This window comes from Gekko japonicus, unplaced genomic scaffold (assembly GCF_001447785.1).
Source record: "Gekko japonicus isolate JY-2015 unplaced genomic scaffold, Gekko_japonicus_V1.1 scaffold441, whole genome shotgun sequence".
NCBI lineage: Eukaryota > Metazoa > Chordata > Lepidosauria > Squamata > Gekkonidae > Gekko > Gekko japonicus.
Genome location: NW_015172017.1, coordinates 340,143 through 359,520, shown reverse-complemented (window position 1 = coordinate 359,520; position 19,378 = coordinate 340,143). Strand labels below are relative to the sequence as shown.

The 19,378-nt window shown below is 53.0% G+C and overlaps 1 protein-coding gene across 1 annotated transcript in view; it reads left to right on the top strand.

The window, feature by feature from the left end:
- Nucleotides 1-19,378, top strand: part of ARHGEF15 (Rho guanine nucleotide exchange factor 15) — a 56,318-nt gene that overhangs the window by 14,528 nt on the left and 22,412 nt on the right. The window contains exons 2-6 of the mRNA XM_015420427.1: nucleotides 9,872-10,335; nucleotides 11,463-12,245; nucleotides 13,079-13,139; nucleotides 15,287-15,342; nucleotides 19,095-19,327. Of these exons, the coding sequence (XP_015275913.1) occupies nucleotides 9,918-10,335; nucleotides 11,463-12,245; nucleotides 13,079-13,139; nucleotides 15,287-15,342; nucleotides 19,095-19,327 (1,551 nt within the window). The 5' untranslated portion in view covers nucleotides 9,872-9,917. The remainder of the gene's footprint in view (nucleotides 1-9,871; nucleotides 10,336-11,462; nucleotides 12,246-13,078; nucleotides 13,140-15,286; nucleotides 15,343-19,094; nucleotides 19,328-19,378) is intronic.

Genomic DNA, 19,378 nt, shown 5'->3' with positions numbered 1-19,378 from the left:
TCACTGCCCTGCCGTGCTGTCCAGCAGGATGCCTTACCTGTTGAACGTCTGCCTCTCACACAGCGATTCAAGGCATACAGTCTCAGTCTGGGTGGGGAGAGGTGGCGCTTGTGGGCCACAGGGGTTGCCATGGCAACCACGCAGGGTTCCCTCTAAGCTGAGTGAGTGTGTGCCGGCTCACATTTTTTTTTAGCGTCCGGCTCACAGATGTTTGTCTCAGCTCAGGAAGGACGGCGCCAGAGGAAACTCATTGATGCAGCGGCCAAACCGCTCGCTCGCAACTTCAATGCCAGTAGCTCACAAAGTAGAATTTTTGCTCACAAGACTCCACAGCGTAGAGGGAGCATTGGCAACCAGTACCCTTTTCGTTCGCCTGCCTTCATTTTTTTGGTACTGGTGGCAACGGGAGGTCTGGTTTCTGTCCAGAGTTGAGAAAAACGTGTTGAATCTTTTTCTCCCTGCCCCACCCTGACGCCCACTCAGGGTTTTTTGGCACAAATTTGGGCACCGCTTAAAATGAAAAGCATCATCGAGAACATGAAGCTCACTGCCCCAATTTTTAGAAGAAACTTCATGTCTCCTCCACCACCACCACCCCCACAAACCTGGGCTTTCTTCTGGTATCGCAAAAGCATGAGCGGTCCTGTGGTGTGATTTTTTTAAAAAAACAGGGGTCATTTCGTAGAAAAAGAGGTGCAGGAGCTCATTAGCATAACTCATTAGCATAACTTATTTTCGTATGCCACACCCCCTGACATCACCGGAAGTGTGTCAGAAGGCAACACCCACCGCTCAGGCTCCACTGGACTGTTTTGGATTTCGAGCTACCGGGGGGGGGGGACGTGCAGATCTGCCCTCGCAGAGGAGGGAGAGCTTGTACCTGAATAAAACTTGGTCTTAAAGGTGCCACTGGACTGTTTTGGGCCGGGGGGGCGGGGGGCGTTTCTGCAACTTACCTGGCTGCTTCTTGCTCTGACTGAAGGCTGCTGGGAGCAGGGGGGTGGGGCTTGTTACATGTGCCCGCCCCCTGGGCTCTTTACTGCCGGAGCTCCGCTCCTGTGTGCTCCTGCAGGAAATGACCCCTGGGGGAAAAATCTGAATGTGAAAGTGGGGGTGAACCCATGGCTATTAGATATAGTTACTGCCTCTGAACATGGAGGTTTCATTAATCACCATGGCTGGTGGCCACTGATGAACTTGTCCTCCAGGAGTTTATCTGATTTCTTTTTAAAGCCACCCGCGGTAGTGGTCGCCCTGGCCTGGATGGCCCAGGTTAGCCCAATCTCAGATCCCTTAGAAGCAAGGCAGGGTCTGACCCTGGTTAGTATGGGAGACCCACAAGGAAGTCCAACCTTCCTATGCAGTGGCAGGCAAGGGCAAGTCACCTCTGTTTGTCTCTTGCCTTGAAAACCCCACGGGGGTGCCGTACGTCAACTGTGGCTTGCCAGCCCTTTCCTACCCACCTCCAAGTTAGTGGTCATGGCTGCATCCAGTGGTAGTGAACTCCACAGAGTTTGTGTTTTTTTGAGCCGCCGTAGGGGATTTTTAAATTATTTTTATCAAACGACAAAACTACTACAGAAAAACTAGTACAGAAAAAAAGGAAGGGGGGGACTACATATATAGGATAAAGCAAAAGAACCCACTACTAACTAAAAACCCAAGAGAGGAGTTCTTCACTGGCTTAGTTACAGCAAATCTTCACTTCACTTAGATTATTATAAACTGAGTCAAACATTTGTATGACTTTCTTTTTCTTTAACTCTTAAACAATGTTCCCCCTAAGCTGTGGAGTCCTGTGAGCAAAAATGCTACTTTGTGAGCTACTGGCATTAAAGTTGTGAGTGAGTGATATGGCTACTGCATCAATTCGTTTGCTCTGGAGCCCCATCCTTCCTGAGTTAAGACAAAAATGTGTGAGCCGGAGGCTAAAAAACTGTGAGCTAGCTCACACTAACTCAGCTTAGAGGGAACACTGCTCTTAAATTTAACTGTCTAGAAACAGTACCCCCCCAGTCATCCCCTTTCAGAGTTCTCAAAGGCACAATTCAGAGTCCTTCAGCCTTCACTTCTCCTTTCCTCGCCTCTTCCGCAGCTTATAAGGACTTTTTGGAGCGGCTGCCCCTTGCTCTGTCAGAGAGTCCTCTCCACAGAGTTATCAGAGCGACTCATGAAGAAGTTGACCAAAACTGCTTCCTCTAACCGTTAGCAGACTGGGCGAGACAGCACAGAGGCCAGGTTTGGTTTGTGGGCCGTCAGTTGCTGAGTCTGACCTGTGCTGTCCCCCCCCCCCAAATTTGGTCTCTCCCTTACTCATTGCTGTATTTCCTGACCCTCTCCCCGGGCTCAAAGCCCATCGCTCTCCACCCACACCGTGGGCCCAAAATATCTAGCCAGCAGCTGACACCATCCAACTGTCTCCTCGGAGGCAGCTGGCCCGAGTTTCTCCCCCTCCCCACACACACTCCCACCCCCGGCCTGATAATCTCCGAGCATTCATGTATGAGAGCGCATGAAGTTTGCATGTCTAGCATTCTTGTTTGGGAGGCGTCAGATGGCCACTGAAGGGGAAGACGCTAGAATAACAGGATGGAGGTTAGATTTGTTCAGGGGAAGGGCTTTCTCTCCCTGTGTGTGTGTGTATGTGTGCGTGCATCAATTGTCCAAGGGTGTGTCTGTGTGGTTGGGTGCTGAATGCTTTTCTGGAGTTGAAATCTAGGCCGCATTTAAACGGAACAGTCCGCCTGGGAATTAATCTGCTGGGGTGGAGGAGGGAAAGGGGGGGGCGGAAGAGTCACATTTTTCCAGCCTGGCCCAGCCGTGGATCCAGAAGGCTTTATATAGAGCTAATCAGAAAGACACCGGGCAGAGGCATCGAGGCGGGGCTGAAGGGAAGCCCTGCAGGCCTAAGTCGCCTCTGTTAAATACAGACAGTCCCCAATTCCTTTATCAAGGAACCAGGTGTGCAAAAATGCGTAATCAGATCATGGTTGTCAGCAGTGTTCCCTCTAAGCTGAGTTAGTGTGAGCTGGCTCACCGGTTTTTTAGCCTCCGGCTCACGCATTTTTGCCATCGCTCAGGATGGAGGGCTCCAGAGCAAACTGATTTCTGCAGCAGCCAAATCGCTCGCTCACAACCTTTCATGCCAGGAGCTCACAAAGTAGGGGTTTTGCTCGCAAGACTCCACAGCTTAGAGGGAGCATTGGTTGTCAGTATGGCTTTGACTCTATTTTTATTTTTCGCCATCAAGTCGCGGCTAGCTCCCATCAACCCCTCGGGGTTTTCAAGGCAAGAGAGGTTCAGAGGTGGTGCGCCATTGCCTGCCCCTGTGTATTGACCCTGGGCTTCCTCGGTGGCCTCCCATCCAAATACTAGCCAGGGTTGACCCTGCGAGAAAGCAGCCCTGGACTTCATTGGAGGTCTCCCATCCATGTACTAACCGAGACAGATGCTGCTTAGCAGAGGTCATTTCGGGGGGATCGCAGTTCCCCCGGGTGAGGTATGGGGGCGGGGCACATGATGAAGCCCCGCCCTTTGCTTCCGGCCGCCCCGCTTCCGGCCCTCATTTAGCCAGGAGGAGGCAGGAGAAGAGGGAGGGTAAGTTGCTTCCTCCCTGCCTCTCCCCACCCCTGCCTGCCTGGGGCCAGGGAGGGCCTTTGCGGGGCTTCCTTGCACTCCCGCCGGCCTTGCAGGTCCACCGCCGGGCCCCTCATGGGGCTCGGCAGTGGAGCTGCAAGGCCGGCGACGGCCGGGACCGTTGGGGGCGGGGCGTGTGGCCTTATGACACACTTCCGGTGATGTCAGGGTGTGTGGCCTTATGACACACTTCCGGTGATGTCAGGGGGTGTGGCATATGCTAATGAGTTATGCTAATGAGTTCCCCTAGCTCTTTTTCTACGAAACGACCCCTGCTGCTTAGCATCCGAGAGCTGATGAAATCAGGCTAACCTGAGCCATTCAGGTCAGGGTGTTGCTGTGGCACATGGATATATTCCTGCTCTTAACCGTGGAGGGTGGGTGAGCGATGTGACGCTTATTCAGATAATAACGGTATATTAATAATGATTCGTTGATGTTGATCTAATAACCATAATTATAATTAATAAGTAATAATCGCCTGGCATAGGTCACCCATTAGATTATTTTGATCCTGTCCTCCATCAAAAGGGGTTTGTGGGGGGGCATGATGGAATCCACCCAGCTCCCCCATTTGGGGTAGATTAGGAGAGCAAACCTGAGTGAATCTACTCAGAATCGTGCTCAGGTCTCTTCTGTCTGACGAAGTGGGCGTTTTGAAACAAATGTGGTTAGTCTTTTTGGTGCCACTAGATATATATATGAATATGCACACACACATACAGGAGTCAATTCCTGCAGGAGCACACAGGAGCGGAGCTCCGGCAGTAAAGAGCCCAGGGGGCAGGCACATGCAACAAGCCCCACCCCCTGCTCCCAGCAGCCCCAGGCCACGAGGAGCAAGAAGCTTCTCTCTCTCACACTCTCTCTCTCATCTTCTTCTTTCCCTTTCCCTCCTTCTTTCCTTCTTCCTTCCTTCCTTCCTTCCTTCCTTCCTTCCTTCCTTCCTTCCTTCCTTCCTTCCTTCCTAGCTCTGCGCGTCCCCGCCCCCCAACTAGCAATCCAAAAGAATCTGATGCTAAAAAAAGCTTTACGGCTTTCTCGATTCAGGGAGCTATGCGCATATTGCAAAAACTCAGTTGACTGGTTTGTTGATTAGAGAGAGCTTTCCCCTCCTTCCATTTCCCAAAGGAACTCCCAAACAGCAGTTTTGTCCGGTGCTTATCCCATTTCTGTAAGAGAAAAAGCCTAATTTACAACAAGTTAATGGTCAAGAATTAGCTGTGGAAGGAACTGGAACTCTTGTGCTGAACATTTTGAATCCAAAACAGTCCAGTGGCACCTTTAAGGCCAAGTTTTATTCAGGTACAAGCTCTCCCTCCTCTGCTAGGGAAGATCTGCGCATCCCCCCCCCCAATAGCCCACAGCTAGCAATCCAAAACAGTCCAGTGGAGCCTGAGCAGTGGGTGTTGCCTTCTGACACATTTCCGGTGACGTCAGGGGGTGTTTCAGGTGCAAATAAGTTATGCTAATGAGTTATGCTAATGAGCTCCTGCACCTCTTTTTCTACGAAATGACCCCTTTATATATATATTGCTTACTTCTTAGGATGGCGCTGTAGGTTGAGAGGGGGTATGAAGCTAAACCCAGGAACCTCCATGGCTGGGAGAGGTTGTGGTCTAAGCACAGGTATACCTGGGGCTAATCTGACATGCTGTGACCAATATACCAGGGGATGTAATGATGGCCACAAGAATAAACAGCTTCAAAAGGGAATTAGATAGATTTGTGGAGGAACTGAGAGCCGGTTTGGTGTAGTGGTTAAGAGTGCGAACTCTAATCTGGGAGAACCGGGTTTGATCCTCCACTCCTCCCCATGCAGCTGCTGGTGTGACCTTGGGTCAGTCATAAGTTCTTTCAGAGCTGTTCTCTCAAGGGCAGTTCTTGAGAGAGCTCTCTCAGCGCCACCTACCTCACAGGGTGTCTGTTGTGGGGAGGGGAAGGGAAAGGAGTTTGTAAGCCACTCTGAGACTTCTTCGGGTAGTGAAGGGCGGGGTATGAATCCAACCTCTCCTCTCTGTGTCTATCAATGGCTACTAGCTATGGTGGCTGAGGGGCACCTTCAGAGGCACTGAACCTCTGAATCCCAGAGCCAGGAGGCAACATCAGGGGAAGGCCTCAGCCTCTATGCCCTCGTGTTGGCTCTCCAGGGGAACTGGTTGGCCACTGTGTGAGGCAGGATGTTGGACCCGACCATTGGTCTGATCCAGGGGTCATTTTGTAGAAAAAGACGTGCAGAAGCTCATTAGCATAACTCATTAGCATAACTTATTTGCATATGCCACACCCCCTGACATCACCAGAAGTGTGTCAGAAGGCAACACCCACCGCTCAGGCTCCACTGGACTGTTTTGGATCGCTAGCTATTGGGGGGGGGGAGAGAGAACGTGCAGAGCTTGTACCTGAATAAAACTTGATCTTAAAGGAGTCACTGGACTGTTTTGTACCGAAGGGAGCTCTGCAACTTACCCGGCTGCTTCTTGCTCTGACTGAGGGCTGCTGGGAGCAGAGGGCGGGGCTTGTTGCATGTGCCCGCCCCCTGGGCTCTTTACTGCTGGAGCTCCGCTCCTGTGCGCTCCTGCAGGAAATGACCCCTGGTCTGATCCAACATAGCTCTGTTCTTATATACAAGATTACCCCACTGGAGCACTAGTGATCTCGTTGAACTGTCCCCTCCAATCCACCCACTCCTCGCTGTAGCATCTGAGGTGGCTTCAGACGATACCGGATCCTTTCCAGATGTGTCGTGGCAATCATGAGGGTTAGAAACTTGATTTTCAAATGGCCCACAGTTCTTTGTGCTGAATGACCCTGCAGTGCTCATTCGGATTTCCGCGGTGCAGCTTTGAATATGAAGTCCGTGGGGCCACCGGGTGTGCGCCTCCGAGGTTGGAAAGTAGGGTTGCCAACTCAGGCTTGGGAGATTCCTGGAGATTTAGGGAAGGGAGGGGAAGGAGCTCGGCAGGGTATTATGCCCCAGAGTCCACCCTCCAAAGCAGCCATTTCTTGCCCAAGGGAACTGATCTCTGCAGGGCTTTTTTTTGTAGAAAAAGCCCAGCAGGAACGCGTTAGCATGATAGGCCACACCCAACACCAGAAACGCATTAGCATATTAGGCCACACCCCTGTCAGTATGGCCCATTAGCATATTAGGCCACACCCCATGCCTTCCCTTGGCTTGTCTGGGTGCCCCGCGGCTGCGGGGAGCCCAGGCAAGCCAGCCCTTGGACAGGCTGGAGAAGGCATGGGGAGGCAATTAAATGTCTTCCCGGGGGGAGGGTGTCGCTCTCCAGGCCTTCCCTCTGTAGCCAGGCACGCAGAGGTTTTGGCTGTAGTGGGCGTGGCCAACTCTGAAGCAAGCCGGAACTCCGTTCCTGTGCGTTCCTGCCCAGAAATAGCCCTGGATCTCTGTAAACGAGATCAGATGCAGGGGTCATTTGGGGGGGGGACGCAGGGGGACGCCATCCCCCCGGGTGAGGTGCGGGAGGGCGGGGCCTGGAGCTCCCTGCTGGTGCCCGCTGGAGGTCGCCGCCGGCTGTGGGGAGGACACACTTCCGGTGATGTCAGGGTGTGTGGCATATGCTAATGAGTTATGCTAATGAGTCCCCCTAGCTCTTTTTCTACGAAATGACCCCTGATCAGATGTAATCCTGGGAGATCTCCAAGCTCCACCTGAAGGTTGGCAATCTATTGAAAAGTGGAGGTTTCTTACAGAAGTGGGACAAGCACAGGACAAAACTGCTGTTTGGGAGTTCCTTTGGAAAATGGAAGGAGGGGAACGCCACTAACGCAGCTGCTGCAGTGTGGCGGATGTGGCTCAAAGGCCACCCGTGCCCCGCGTGCGACTCTTCCCTCTTGTTCTCAAACTGGGCAGAGGCATGAGAAAAGCCGGTTGGAATGGCATCTCTCGTCCTTTCCAACTGCCCCCCCGCCCCATAATCTTGCATTGGGGGTCAGCGTCCTGCTCCGGATCTTCTCTCTTCCATTTCCAAATGGCTGAGGCAACCTCCAGGCAGGCTGCGTAATCCCGTTGCGATATGTTCCCCAGCTGGAAGCGTGAGCCACACCCCGGGGAATGCCGTCTGGCCGGAGAGCCGGCTCTGGCGGCCCGCCGAGGGGGCCATTAGTGTCAGCTGGGCCGGCATGCACAAGCGTCCCCGGAGGACACGATGCACACTCTGCATGTTGAGTGGCGATGACTGATATGGCAGAGGAGGGCCGGCGAACACTGCCCTAGACCATGCGGCTTCCTGCACAGGTTTTTGGGAAGCTGATCCAACCAGCCAGCAAGAGAGTTTCCTGCATGGGGAAGGGGTGTCTTTTTAGCATTCCCCCCCAGTTTTTCCATTGGAAAAACCAGGAGGGGGGGGAGGCTTCAGGGCAAAAATGGGGGGGGGAATTCCCCGCCCCGTTTCTGCTTTTTCCCATGCTCTCACATCTCTGATCCCATGTCTAGGCTTGTCCCTTAAGTATGTATCTCCATTTCTTCTTTTTTCCCCCCAGCTTTGTTTTTATTACACTTTTTTCAAAGGTATAGTAAACAGCCAGTGTGGTTGTAGCTGTTAAAGAGTTGGATGAGGATCTGGTAGAAGAGAGAGAAGAGATTGGATTTATACCCCGCCCTTCACTACCCAAAGGTGTCTCAGAGCGGCTCACAAACTCCTTTCCCTTCCCCTCCCCACAACAGACACCCTGTGAGCAGTGTTCCCTCTAAGCTGTGGAGTCTTGTGAGCAAACATTCTGCTTTGGGGGCTACTGGCATGAAAGTTGTGAGCAAGCGATTTGGCTGCTGCATAAATCAGTTTGCTCTGGAGCTCTCCTTCCTGAGCTGAGATGAAAATGTGTGAGCCAGAGGCTAAAAAACAGTGAGCTAGCTCACACTAACTCAGCTTAGAGGGAACACTGCGTGTGGTAGGTGGGGCTGAGAGAGCTCTTGACAGGAACGGCTCTTTTTCAAGGACAGCTCTTGTCAGAGCTACGGCTTGCCCAAGGTCATCCAGCCAGGTGCAAGTGGAGGAGTGGGGAATCAAACCCGGCTCTCCCAGAGTAGAGTCCGCGCACTGAACCACGACACCAAACTGGCTCTCCTGTACAAGCCTCCATTTTGTCACAAAGCTCTCTGGGTAATCCGGGCCCGGTCGCTTTCTCTCAGCCAAGCCCAGACTAGATCGGTCTTGTCAGATCTCAGAAGCTAAGCGGGCTCAGCTCTGGCTAGCATTTGGGTGTGAGGCCGCCGAGGAAGTCCGGAGTCGCTATGCAGAGGCAGGCTATGGCAAACCACCTCTGAACGTCTCTTGACTTTAAACCCTACCCCGCAAAAAACCCTCCCTCGAGTGTTGATGTGTAGAGAAAATGGGGAAAGAAGAGCCCTGCGTGACTCCGCTCTGAGTCCCTTTGAAGAATGGCGGGATTTTAAAAAAGTGACTAGGTAGGCAACTCCTGCCCACCTAGCAGTTCGAAAGCAAGAAATTGCAAGTAGATAAATAGGTACCACTTCGGTGGGAAGGGAACAGCATTCCGTGCGCCTCGGTGTTTAGTCATGCCGGCCACATGACCACGGAAATGTCTTCGGACAGCGCTGGCTCTTCGGCTTTGAAACGGAGATGAGCACCGCAACCCTAGAGTCGGACTCGACTGGCTTTCGAGCAACGGAACCTTTACCTTTACCTTTTAGGTAGGCAGATAGATCTCTGGTCAGCAAGTTGCTGTTACTGGTAGGATGCTCTGAGGAAGGGGTGGTAGGCCAATTTATTTCATTATAACACTTCTTATCCCACCTTTTCTCATGGTTCAAGGTACGGTTCAGTTGGGGATGCCAGCCTCCAGGTGGAACCTGGAGATCCCCCAGAATCACAGCTTCTGGTAACATGGGGGTGCGGCCTAATAAGCTAATGAGCTGTGCCGTCAGGGGTGTGGCCTAATATGCTAATATGTTTCTGCTGTTGGGTGTGGCCTATTATGCTAACGAGTTCCTGCTGGTCTTTTTCTACAAAAAAGCCCTGGTGATAGCAATCCACCTCTCTGAAATGTCCTATCCCCACTAGGAGTCGCCAGAAGTCACCATGACTTCCCGGCTCAGAAGCCCATCCACACACGCACACACACAAAACACACACACGCGCACACACAAAAGCTTGGTCTTCATGTGTAGTAGGAACCAAGAGGTAAGAGGCGGTCAATATGGGAGTGATCAGGCTTCGAGAGTTCTGCTAACCCTGTCCACCTTTGCTTGCAGGACATGAAATCATGGCGCTGCGACCCGTGACTCTTTCTCTGTGAAGATGTCGTCCATGGACCCCCTGCCTCCGGCCACCCCTCCCTCCCAGAAGCCCGTGCGCATCATCAAACCTCGCCCGCCCACTCGGCCCCGGCCGTATTTGCCTCCCAGGCCAGACTCGAGCAAGCTGCTCCGCGGCCCCACTCCACCTTTGCCACCGGAGGGCTCTGTGGCCGAGCCAGCAAACGACGGGTGCCGCAAGGTCACCGAACCCCCCTGCAGCACCGAGCGGCAACTCCATATCCTGCAGAATTCGGGGGCCGTTCGGAAGATCGTGGTGCGCTTTGACCACGTGGGTCCAGAGAAGGACGAGGCCGACAAGCCAACTCGGCCGGCTGTGAATGGCAGCCAGATACCCGTCCCTGTGGCTGAGAATGGGGAAGGGGACTCGGTGGAGGAGAAAGAAGCACCGGGGCAGCTGGGTAAGTGAGCAGGGCGACAACGATCACGCCGTTCAGCTGTTGCGAGCCTTCTTGCCTTGGCCCATATGATGTTCTCTGGCCCGGTTGGCCTTGTTTGGCTTTGAGACCGGTGAACGCTCTGCCCTGGGGGAAAATCCCCTGAGGTTTCTGCACTGGGCAAAGCTCAGTCTGAAAACATTTGGTTATTTTTCATAATCTGTTTTTGTGGAGGCCAACAGCCTCCTGCCAGGCACTGAAGCGTCAGTCTTTGGTCTCTTGTCCATACACTTCAAAGCCACAAGGAGCCAGGGGGGCTAGAAACTTAAGCTATTTATTTATTTTGTTTGTTTGTTTATTAGATTTATACCCTGCCCTCCTCGCTGAGGCAGGTCAGGGTGGTTTACATATATATATATTTAAACAATTTAAAAACACATAAACTCTAAAGTTCTGTACATACATTCCTACGCAACAGCAATTGTAATCCGATGTTTTCATAACAGGAATCAGTTCGTACAGACATAGTAGACGGAAAAGATCCCAGGGAGGCTCCGATGTTATATCAAGATGTTAAATGTGGTCAAATGCCTGGTGGAAGAGCTCCGTCTTGCAGGCCCTGCGGAATCGAAGTAAATTCCGCAGGGAGCTCATTCCACCAGCATGGAGCTGCCACCGAAAAGGCCCTAGCCCTGGTGAGGGCCAGTTAGGCCTCTTTTTAAACGAAGGCTCAGATTCCTGGGATGCTGATTTCTTCAAAATGGTTTCATTGTTGGCTGTGATTGTGAAACAGCTGTTTTTTGCTTTATATAGGCTTTATTATCCTCAAGGTCCAGATAGGGTTGCCAGCCTCCAGGTGGGACCTGGAGATCTCCATGGAATTGCAACTTGTCTTCGGACCACGGAGATCAGTTCCTCTGGTTTAAATGGCTGCTCGGGAGGGTGGACTCTGTGGCATTATACCCAACTGAGGTCGCTTCTCCGAAACCTGCCCTCCCTAGGCCTCACCCCCAGATCTCCAGGAATTTCTCAACCCGGAGTTGGCAACCCTATCCCTTTGAGGGATACAATACAACCCCCCCCCCAGCTCCTTGTATCCTCTGCGTGGCCCCTCGTAATCCCTTTTCCTTTCAATTTTGGTCTTTCAACAGATTCCAGCGACGACACCCCGCTCTCCACATCGGGCGCGGTGGAGCAGAATGGCATAGAGTCCCCCCTTTCCTGCCCCTCGGCCTGCCCCTGTGTCTGCCACCAGCGGCGGCCGGGCATGGTCTTGACGTGGGTTCCGGCACATTCCCAGCAAGCCGAACAAGAGGACGCCGAGGAAGGGCCTGCCTCGGACCTCTCGTCCTCTGCCGACGAGGGAGGACCACCCTTCCGCCACTTCCTGGTGCTCAACCCCCCGCCTGCCAAGCCTCCCGCCAAAGGCGGCCGGGCCCCCAAATCCCACCGTTCTCCTCGGAGCAAGAAGCCCCCCGACCCACCGCTGTCAGCGAACGGGCACGCCGAGGGCAGTGTGGTGCTGACCGGGTACCGCTCCACGGCCGAGCCCCTGCCCCCACGCTGCCCCCCCTTGATGCCCAAGCCTCCCCGCCGCAGCAAGGGGGGGTCCCCCGCTTTTTTCGACAGTGAGCCCGTGCCCCCGGCCATCCCGCCCAAAGCCCCGGTGAAGCCGCCTCGCAGCTCCTTGGGGCCCCTTTCCTTTCCCCGCAGGGGTTCCCCTGAGTTCCCACTACCTTCTTCCCAGACCCCCCCACCTGTGCCCCTCCCTCATCAGCAGCCTCACCCGCTTCCTTCTTGCCCGCTTCCTGAAACCCCGACTCCCCCTCCGCCATCTCAGCCTCCTCCTCCGCTGCCTCAGGGGCTGCCCCCACCACCAACTCAGCCTCCGCCGCCCTTGGAGAACACGTCGGTGGAGGAACATCAGTGTCAAGGTAACAGCTACGCTCCAGGAGGGAAGGAAATGTCAGACGAAGGTGGATTGTGGCGGGAGTGCAGCAGTATCTCTCAGCAAGGTCTTACGATCCACACAAGATGACCACTTTTAGTTTTACCCGAAATTATATTAACGGAGACTGGAAAGCTGTACAGAGGCAGCCATATTTGGCTATCGGGAAAGAATTCCCTCCCCTTGATTAAATGGGTTGGGATATTTGCGACATTCCCTGTGGCTAAGTCTGTGGCTTGGCTCACTTGTTTGAGTTACCTAGTGTGTGTCACATTCAGAATGGGGGTAAAGGCGGAGGCTCGCTTATTGTTCGCAGAGCGTCGGTGATTCTTACCTTTTATTGTAAAAAGTGGACAACGTAAAGTCACCTCCATTCAGTTTTTCATTTTACTCGGTTTTGCTCTGGGCGGGATTAGACTATGTGTTCCCTGATTAGTCTTCTAAATGTGGGGACGGGGTTAAAGTGAGTGAGAGCATGACCCTGAACATCCACTACGGGGTAGAACAGACAAGTTGGGCAAATACCACCTGACACCTGCAAGCCCAGACTTTATCATTGCTTTCCTAGATATAGCCTTGGAATTATCCATCCAATCTGGGTGTATGGCATAACCTTTTGACTTATCATTGTACCTGAGTATGCTTGCTTCAGACTTTAAGCAGCTGCACAGATGTTTGGAGGTGCGATTGGCATGCTGGGTGGGTGGCAAGAACGGATCCACCCTTCTGCCCCCTCTTTACCCCTCAACATAGATAGGGGAGAAATTGGGGCACATTTTGTCTAATCCAGCCCTGATTCTGCGGAATTTCTCTCTCCAGGTGGCTGTGAAACGGACTGCCCGGATTCAAGTGAATCTAACACAGAGACCCAGAAGGACCGGTATGTTGGCACTCTCCCTCTTCCAGCCCCTACAAGTCTTGCAAGAAATTTTGTACCTATGTGAGCCCACCTCTCCAGTTTCTAGCGGCTAGCCGGATCCCGTCAGATCTCAGAAGCTAAACAGGGTCGGCCTTGGCTAGCATTTGGATGGGTGACCTCCAAGGAATACCAGGGGTGTGATGCAGAGGCAGGCAGTGGCAAAACCACCTCTGAAACATCGCTTGCCTTCAAAACAAATCTAGCTCGCCACCTAGTGGCGCATAACGCTAAAAGAGCTAGAACTTCTGGCTGCCAGACAATCTTAGGATCTCCTGGCTGTTCTACACATAGTGCCATAGGATAATTGATTACATTAATTCCAGTCTCTAATAATGCAGGAGCTATGGGGAGGGGTCAGGAGGGAAATAGTTGTAGCTGTCCTCTCCGCTTTCAGAGAAGGGCTTTGGTCATCTGGGCCCTTTCTCACCACAAGGACAACCGGGGGCCAAATTAGACGCAGCGGCCTCCTCATACCTGATGTGGGGGGGGACACTGCTGCCCTCTTAAAGCCCAAAATGGGGAACAAAAATGCTGCAAGGACCCAATTTGGACTGCAGTGCTTTGGGACAAGGTGCTACCGTCCCCCACCTTGGGCGTTTTCAAGGGTGGCTGTTCTGCTGTGCTGCAGCAGGGCATTTTCAGCTCATCTGAACTTTTACAATGGTGGCGGCACCCCCGTATCAGACACGACGATGCCATCATGTCTCCTTTTGCCCTAGGAGGACACAGATTCAGAGATTTCACTGATGCACATTAACGGTGCACGGAGGCACTATAAATAACACGCTGCGAGAGCCGTGAAAAGGTGCACAGTTAGAGAAAAGAGCGCTGGCTAGAAGCACAAAGAGAATGAATGAGCCCCTCCGCCCCGTCACCAGGTCTCAGCAGAGGATGATGTGGGCAGTGAAGGGGGGGGGGGATGCATTGCAAAGAGAGTCAAGTTTAAAACCTTTATTGGCATAGATCATAATCATAGTCGCCATTCAGTTCATGGATTTGACACACAGCTTCCTCATGATAAGGCAGTTACAGAACTTGGCAACCGCTTCAATAACCGCTATATTTTGTGAAGCCTATAAACGATACAATCTTCTGTCATCGGATTGCTTGGCATCATTCTTAAGAATATCTTCTAGATAGGCTTCCCGAATGTCATCATACAAGCTACAATAGCGGAATACATGTTCGATTGTTTCAATCTCCTCTGAATCACAATCACAGAACCTTACAGAGTAGGGGATTTTCTTAAATCTTCCTGCTAAAACCGCAGAAGGGAGCACATTAAATCGGGCCAGCATAAATGCTCTATGCAGCTGTGGGGAGGTTAGATCCGCTAAGTATTGTGCCGGGGCGTTAATCGGAAAACGTGCCCATCTTACAGGGGAACGTCTACCAGAAGCGAAAGCTCTAAGCTCTTGCATTTCAATATCAATTACTCTCTGTTTGATCAGAGCAAAGATGTGCAAAGAGAGTCATTGGAAAATTCAGGCAGCCTAGAAATTAAAGCACAGGCACATGAGCACTCTGCCGGGTGGCAACCTGCGGTTCCTCCGTTGTATCCGACTTGAAGGAGAAAGCTCCAAGAGGCCCATGAGTCACGTGGAAGCGCCCGTTCAGTTTGGGGCCTGCCTGCGTTCAAGGCTTCTGTGTGGAAGCCGGCTTTGAAGCGGGATTAAACCAACCCTTGAGCTGGCCCCGTTTTTTTGGCTGCTGGTTGGAGCTGCAGTGGCTCAGTGGTTAAGATGCTGAACTGCAGACCGGAAGGTCGGTAGTTCAGCAGTTCGAGACCCGAGTTCCGCATGACGGCGTGAGCTCCCGTCTCTGGCCCCAGCTCCTGTCGACCTAGCAGTTTGAAAGCAAGAAATTGCAAGTAGATAAATAGGTACTGCTTTGGTGGGAAGGTAACAGCGTTCCATGCACCTTGGCGTTTAGTCATGCCGGCCACATGACCACGGAAACGTCTTCGGACAGCTCTGGCTCTTCGGCTTGGAAACGGAGATGAGCACCGCCCCCTAGAGTCAGATTCGACTGGCTTTCGAGCAAGGGAACCTTTACCTTTTTAGGGCTGCTGGTTACTTACTGTTGCATTTGTTCTCTGTCTGTCGTAGACCGTCTTCGCTGGTGTCCCCGAAGGGGCCTGACTGGGGACTCTGCCTACAGGACGGTAAGTGGGAACTGGGAGCAGGCTAAGATCGGGCGGAAGAGGGGAACGCAGACTGAGACGTTCTGCTGCCGGAGGTGGAGCCCGAAACGTCGTCCCTCTCGACCATCCTGCCTAGGATTCCAAGTCTGCTTTGGGAGATTCCTGGAGATTTGGGGGATGGAACCTGAAGAGGGTTTGGGGAGGGGAGGGGCTCCGGGCGGGATAGAACACCATAGAATCTGCTCTGCAAAGCAGCCGTTCCCTCCAGGGGAATGGGTCTCGGACATCGGGAGATCAGTTGTGATTCCGGGAGGTCTCCGTGCCCCACCTGGAAGTTGGCATCCCCAGTTCTGCCAGCTGTCCCTTCCCCAGGGGTTCGCGTCCCCCCCAGCCAGCACACTTTCACCACCGCCTCTTCCTGTCTCTCCCCGCAAGAGCTTGGCCAGCAAAGCCTCCTTGCCCTCTCCTCCCCAGCCCTCTTTGGATCCATTGCAGGGAGCCACACAAACCCCAGAGCACTCCCCAAACTCTCGCAAGACTCCTTTTCTCGCACGAGAGTTCGGCAGTCATTTTAGTTGTCTGGGCAAACCTGCCGAGCACCGTGGTTCCTTAGGCAAAAGCCATGCCTAGCGGAACTGTTTTCAGAGAGCCCTGGGGGACAGAAGGCGAAGAGGACGTCACTGCCACCAGGGGTCGTTTCCTGCAGGAGCGCAGAGGAGCAGAGCTCCGGCAGTAAAGAGCCCAGGGGGCAGGCACATGCAACAAGCCCCACCCCCTGCTCCCAGCAGCCCTCAGTCAGAGCAGGAAGCAGCCAGGTAAGCTGCAGAGCTTCCCCCAGCCCCCCATCCAAAACAGTCCAGTGGCACCTTTAAGACCAAGTTTTATTCAGGGACAAGCTCTCCCTCCTCTGCGAGGACAGATCTGCATGTTCCCCCTCCCCCCCAATAGCTAGCAGTCCAAAACAGTCCAGTGGAGCCTGAGCGGTGGGTGTTGCCTTCTGACACACTTCCGGTGATGTCAGGGGGTGTGGCCTATGCAAATAAGTTATGCTAGTGAGCTCCCGCACCTCTTTTTCTACGAAATGACCCCTGTCTGCCACAGGAGGTGGTGGGGGCTACAAGCATGGACAGCTTCTAGAGGGAATTAGATAAGCACATGGAGCAGAGGCCCATCAGTGGCTATTAGCCACAAGGTATAGATAGGAACTCTCGGTCTGGGGCAAGGGATGCTCAGTATTCTTGGTGCTTGGGGGGGGGCAACAGTGAGAGGGCTCCTAGTGTCCTGGCCCCACTGATGGACCCCCTGATGGCCCCTGGTATTTCTGGCCACTGTGTGACACAGAGTGTTGGACTGGATGGGCCACTGGCCTGATCCAACAGTGGCTTCTCTTACGTTCTTATGACGGCTGGCAGAGGTGGAAACAGCAGCAGTGATCACAACTGAGGAGTAGATGGGAGAGGGTCTGGCCATGAGTGGGACGGGAGCAGGAGCATGCCGCTCCTTCCTAAAATGCCTTCCTTTGACGAGCACACAAAAGCCAGGTGTGCTGTCCAGCTGCAGTCGACTCATGGCAACTTCCCCCAAGAGAAGCAGAGGTGTTTTGCTGTTGTCTTCCTCTGCACAGAGACCTCTGTCTTCCCTGGCAGCCTCCCATCCAAGTAAGGTACTTGGAAAAGAGGTACTTCTCCCTTTCTCACAATACAAGAACTCGTGGGCACTCCATGAAACTGCTGAGCGGTCAGGTTAGAACGGATAAAAGGAAGTCCTTCTTCACCCAAAGAGTGACTAACACATGGGATTCACTGCCACAGGAGGTGGTGGTGGCTACACACATGGACGGCTTCAAGAGGGAATTATAGGCATGGACGGCTTCAAAAGGGAATTAGATAAGCATTTGGAGCAGAGGTCCATCAGTGGCTATTAGCCACAAGGTATAGATAGGGGCTCTGGGGCAAGTGATGCTCTGTCATCTTGGTGCTTGGGGGGGTCAACAGTGGGAGGGCTCCTAGTGTCCTGGCCCCACTGGTGGACCTCCTGATGGCACTGGTATTTCTGGCCACTGTGTGACACAGAGTGTTGGACTGGATGGGCCTTTGGCCTGATCCAACATTGGCGTCTCTTATGTTCTTATGTTCTTAAGTACCAGCCCTGCTTAGTTTCCAAGCCGTGACGAGCTCAGGCTAGTCTGGACTATTACGGCTGTTAATGATTACCATAGACTCCTCTTATACTGCCTTTGGGTATTCAGCTCGAAAAGGAACACTGTGTTTTAATGGTAAATCAAGAGCCCTGAAATAAGAAACGGGTGACCAGCAATGCTCCCTCTGAGCTGTGGAGTCTTGTGAGCAAAAATTCTACTTTGTGAGCCACTGGCATGAAATTTGTGAGCCAGCGATTTGGCCACTGCATAAATCAGTTTGCTCTGGAGCCCTCCTTCCTGAGCTAAGACAAAAGTCTGTGAGCCGGAGGCTAAAAGACTGTGAGCTAGCTCACACTGACTCAGCTTAGAGGGAACACAAGTCTGTGGCCTTCCCTACCTCAGCAATATCTGCCCTGCAGTGACAGATCGACAGTACTGCTAAAGCATCTCCCGGCTGCATTGGCTTTCTGGGGCCACTGTAAATTACCCTCATCTCTAGGTCCTGGGTTGGGCTTGATATAGCTTAGGGTCGCCAATCTCCAGGTGGGGCCTGAAGATCTGCTGGAATCCCAACTGATCTTCAGATTACAGAGGTCAGTTCTCTGGGAGACTAATAATAAAAATCATATGGCATTGTGTGCAGACTAGCCAGGAGATCCTAAGATTGTCTGGCACCCAGACGTTCTAGAGAGCCAGCTTGGTGTCATGGTGAAGTGCGCAGACTCTAATCTGGGAGAACCGGGTTTGATTCCCCACTCCTCCACTTGCACCTGCCTGGATGACCTTGGGCAAGCCGTATGTCTGATAAGAGCTGTCCTTGAAAAAGAGCCGTTTCTGTCAAGAGCTCTCTCAGCCCCACCTCCCTCACAGGGTGTCTGTTGTGGGGAGGGGAAGGAAAAGGAGTTTGTGAGCCGCTCTGAGACACCTTTGGGTAGTGAAGGGCGGGGTATAAATCTCTTCTTCTTCTTCTTCTTCTTCTTCTTCTTCTTCTTCTTCTTCTTCTTCTTCTTCTTCTTCTTCTTCTTCTTCTTCTTCTTCTTCTTCTTCTTCTTCTTCTTCTTTCTGTTTTAGTGTTATGTACCACTATGTGGCGAGCTAGGCTTGTTTTTAAGGCAAGAGACGTTTCAGAGGTGGTTTGCCATTGCCTGCAGTGTGTCTATAGCCAGGAGATCCAAAGATTGTCTGGCAGTCAGAAGCTCTCGCTCTTTTAGCATGATGCACCACTAGGTGGCGAGCTAAACTTGTTTTAAAGGCAAGAGACATTTCAGAAGCGGTTTGCTGTTGCCCGCCTCTGCGTTACACCCCTAGTATTCCTTGGACTAGTCGAGGCCTTCCAAAGACTAGCCAAGGCAGTCCTGCTTAGCTTCTGAGATCTGCTGGGGTCGGGCGAGCCTGGCCTATCCAGGACAGGGCAGAAGAAAAGAGATGCTTTGGAGGGCAAAAACCCTCTGGCTTTCTACCTCACTGAGGTCCCCCTCCCCTCCCGAAACACTACCTTCACCAGACTCCACCCCCAAATCTTCAGGACCGTCCCAGTCCAGAGTCGGCAGGCCTAGTCTCACCTCTGGAAAGCGCTGCCTTTCCTCTCTCTTTTATCTCAACCCTCCACCCGTGTCTTTCCCCCCCACCGCAGAGCCCTTGTATCAAACGTACCGCCAGGCCGTCATCTCCAAGGAGATCAAAAGGCAGACGGTCCCTCGCAACAGCAGCTTCAGCAGCTCGGATTATGGGGCCCCCTCCCCCGGCGAAGGTCCCTCCGGGCCTCGCGGCCCCATCCCTCACAGCACCCTATGGCAGGAGCTGCCGGCCGTGCGGGAGAGCGGCATGCTGGGAAACATGAGCTCTGAGGAGAGGAAGATGCAGGAGGTGAGTCACCCGGCAGGCACCACAATGGGGGTCCCTCTCTCTCCCCCCCCC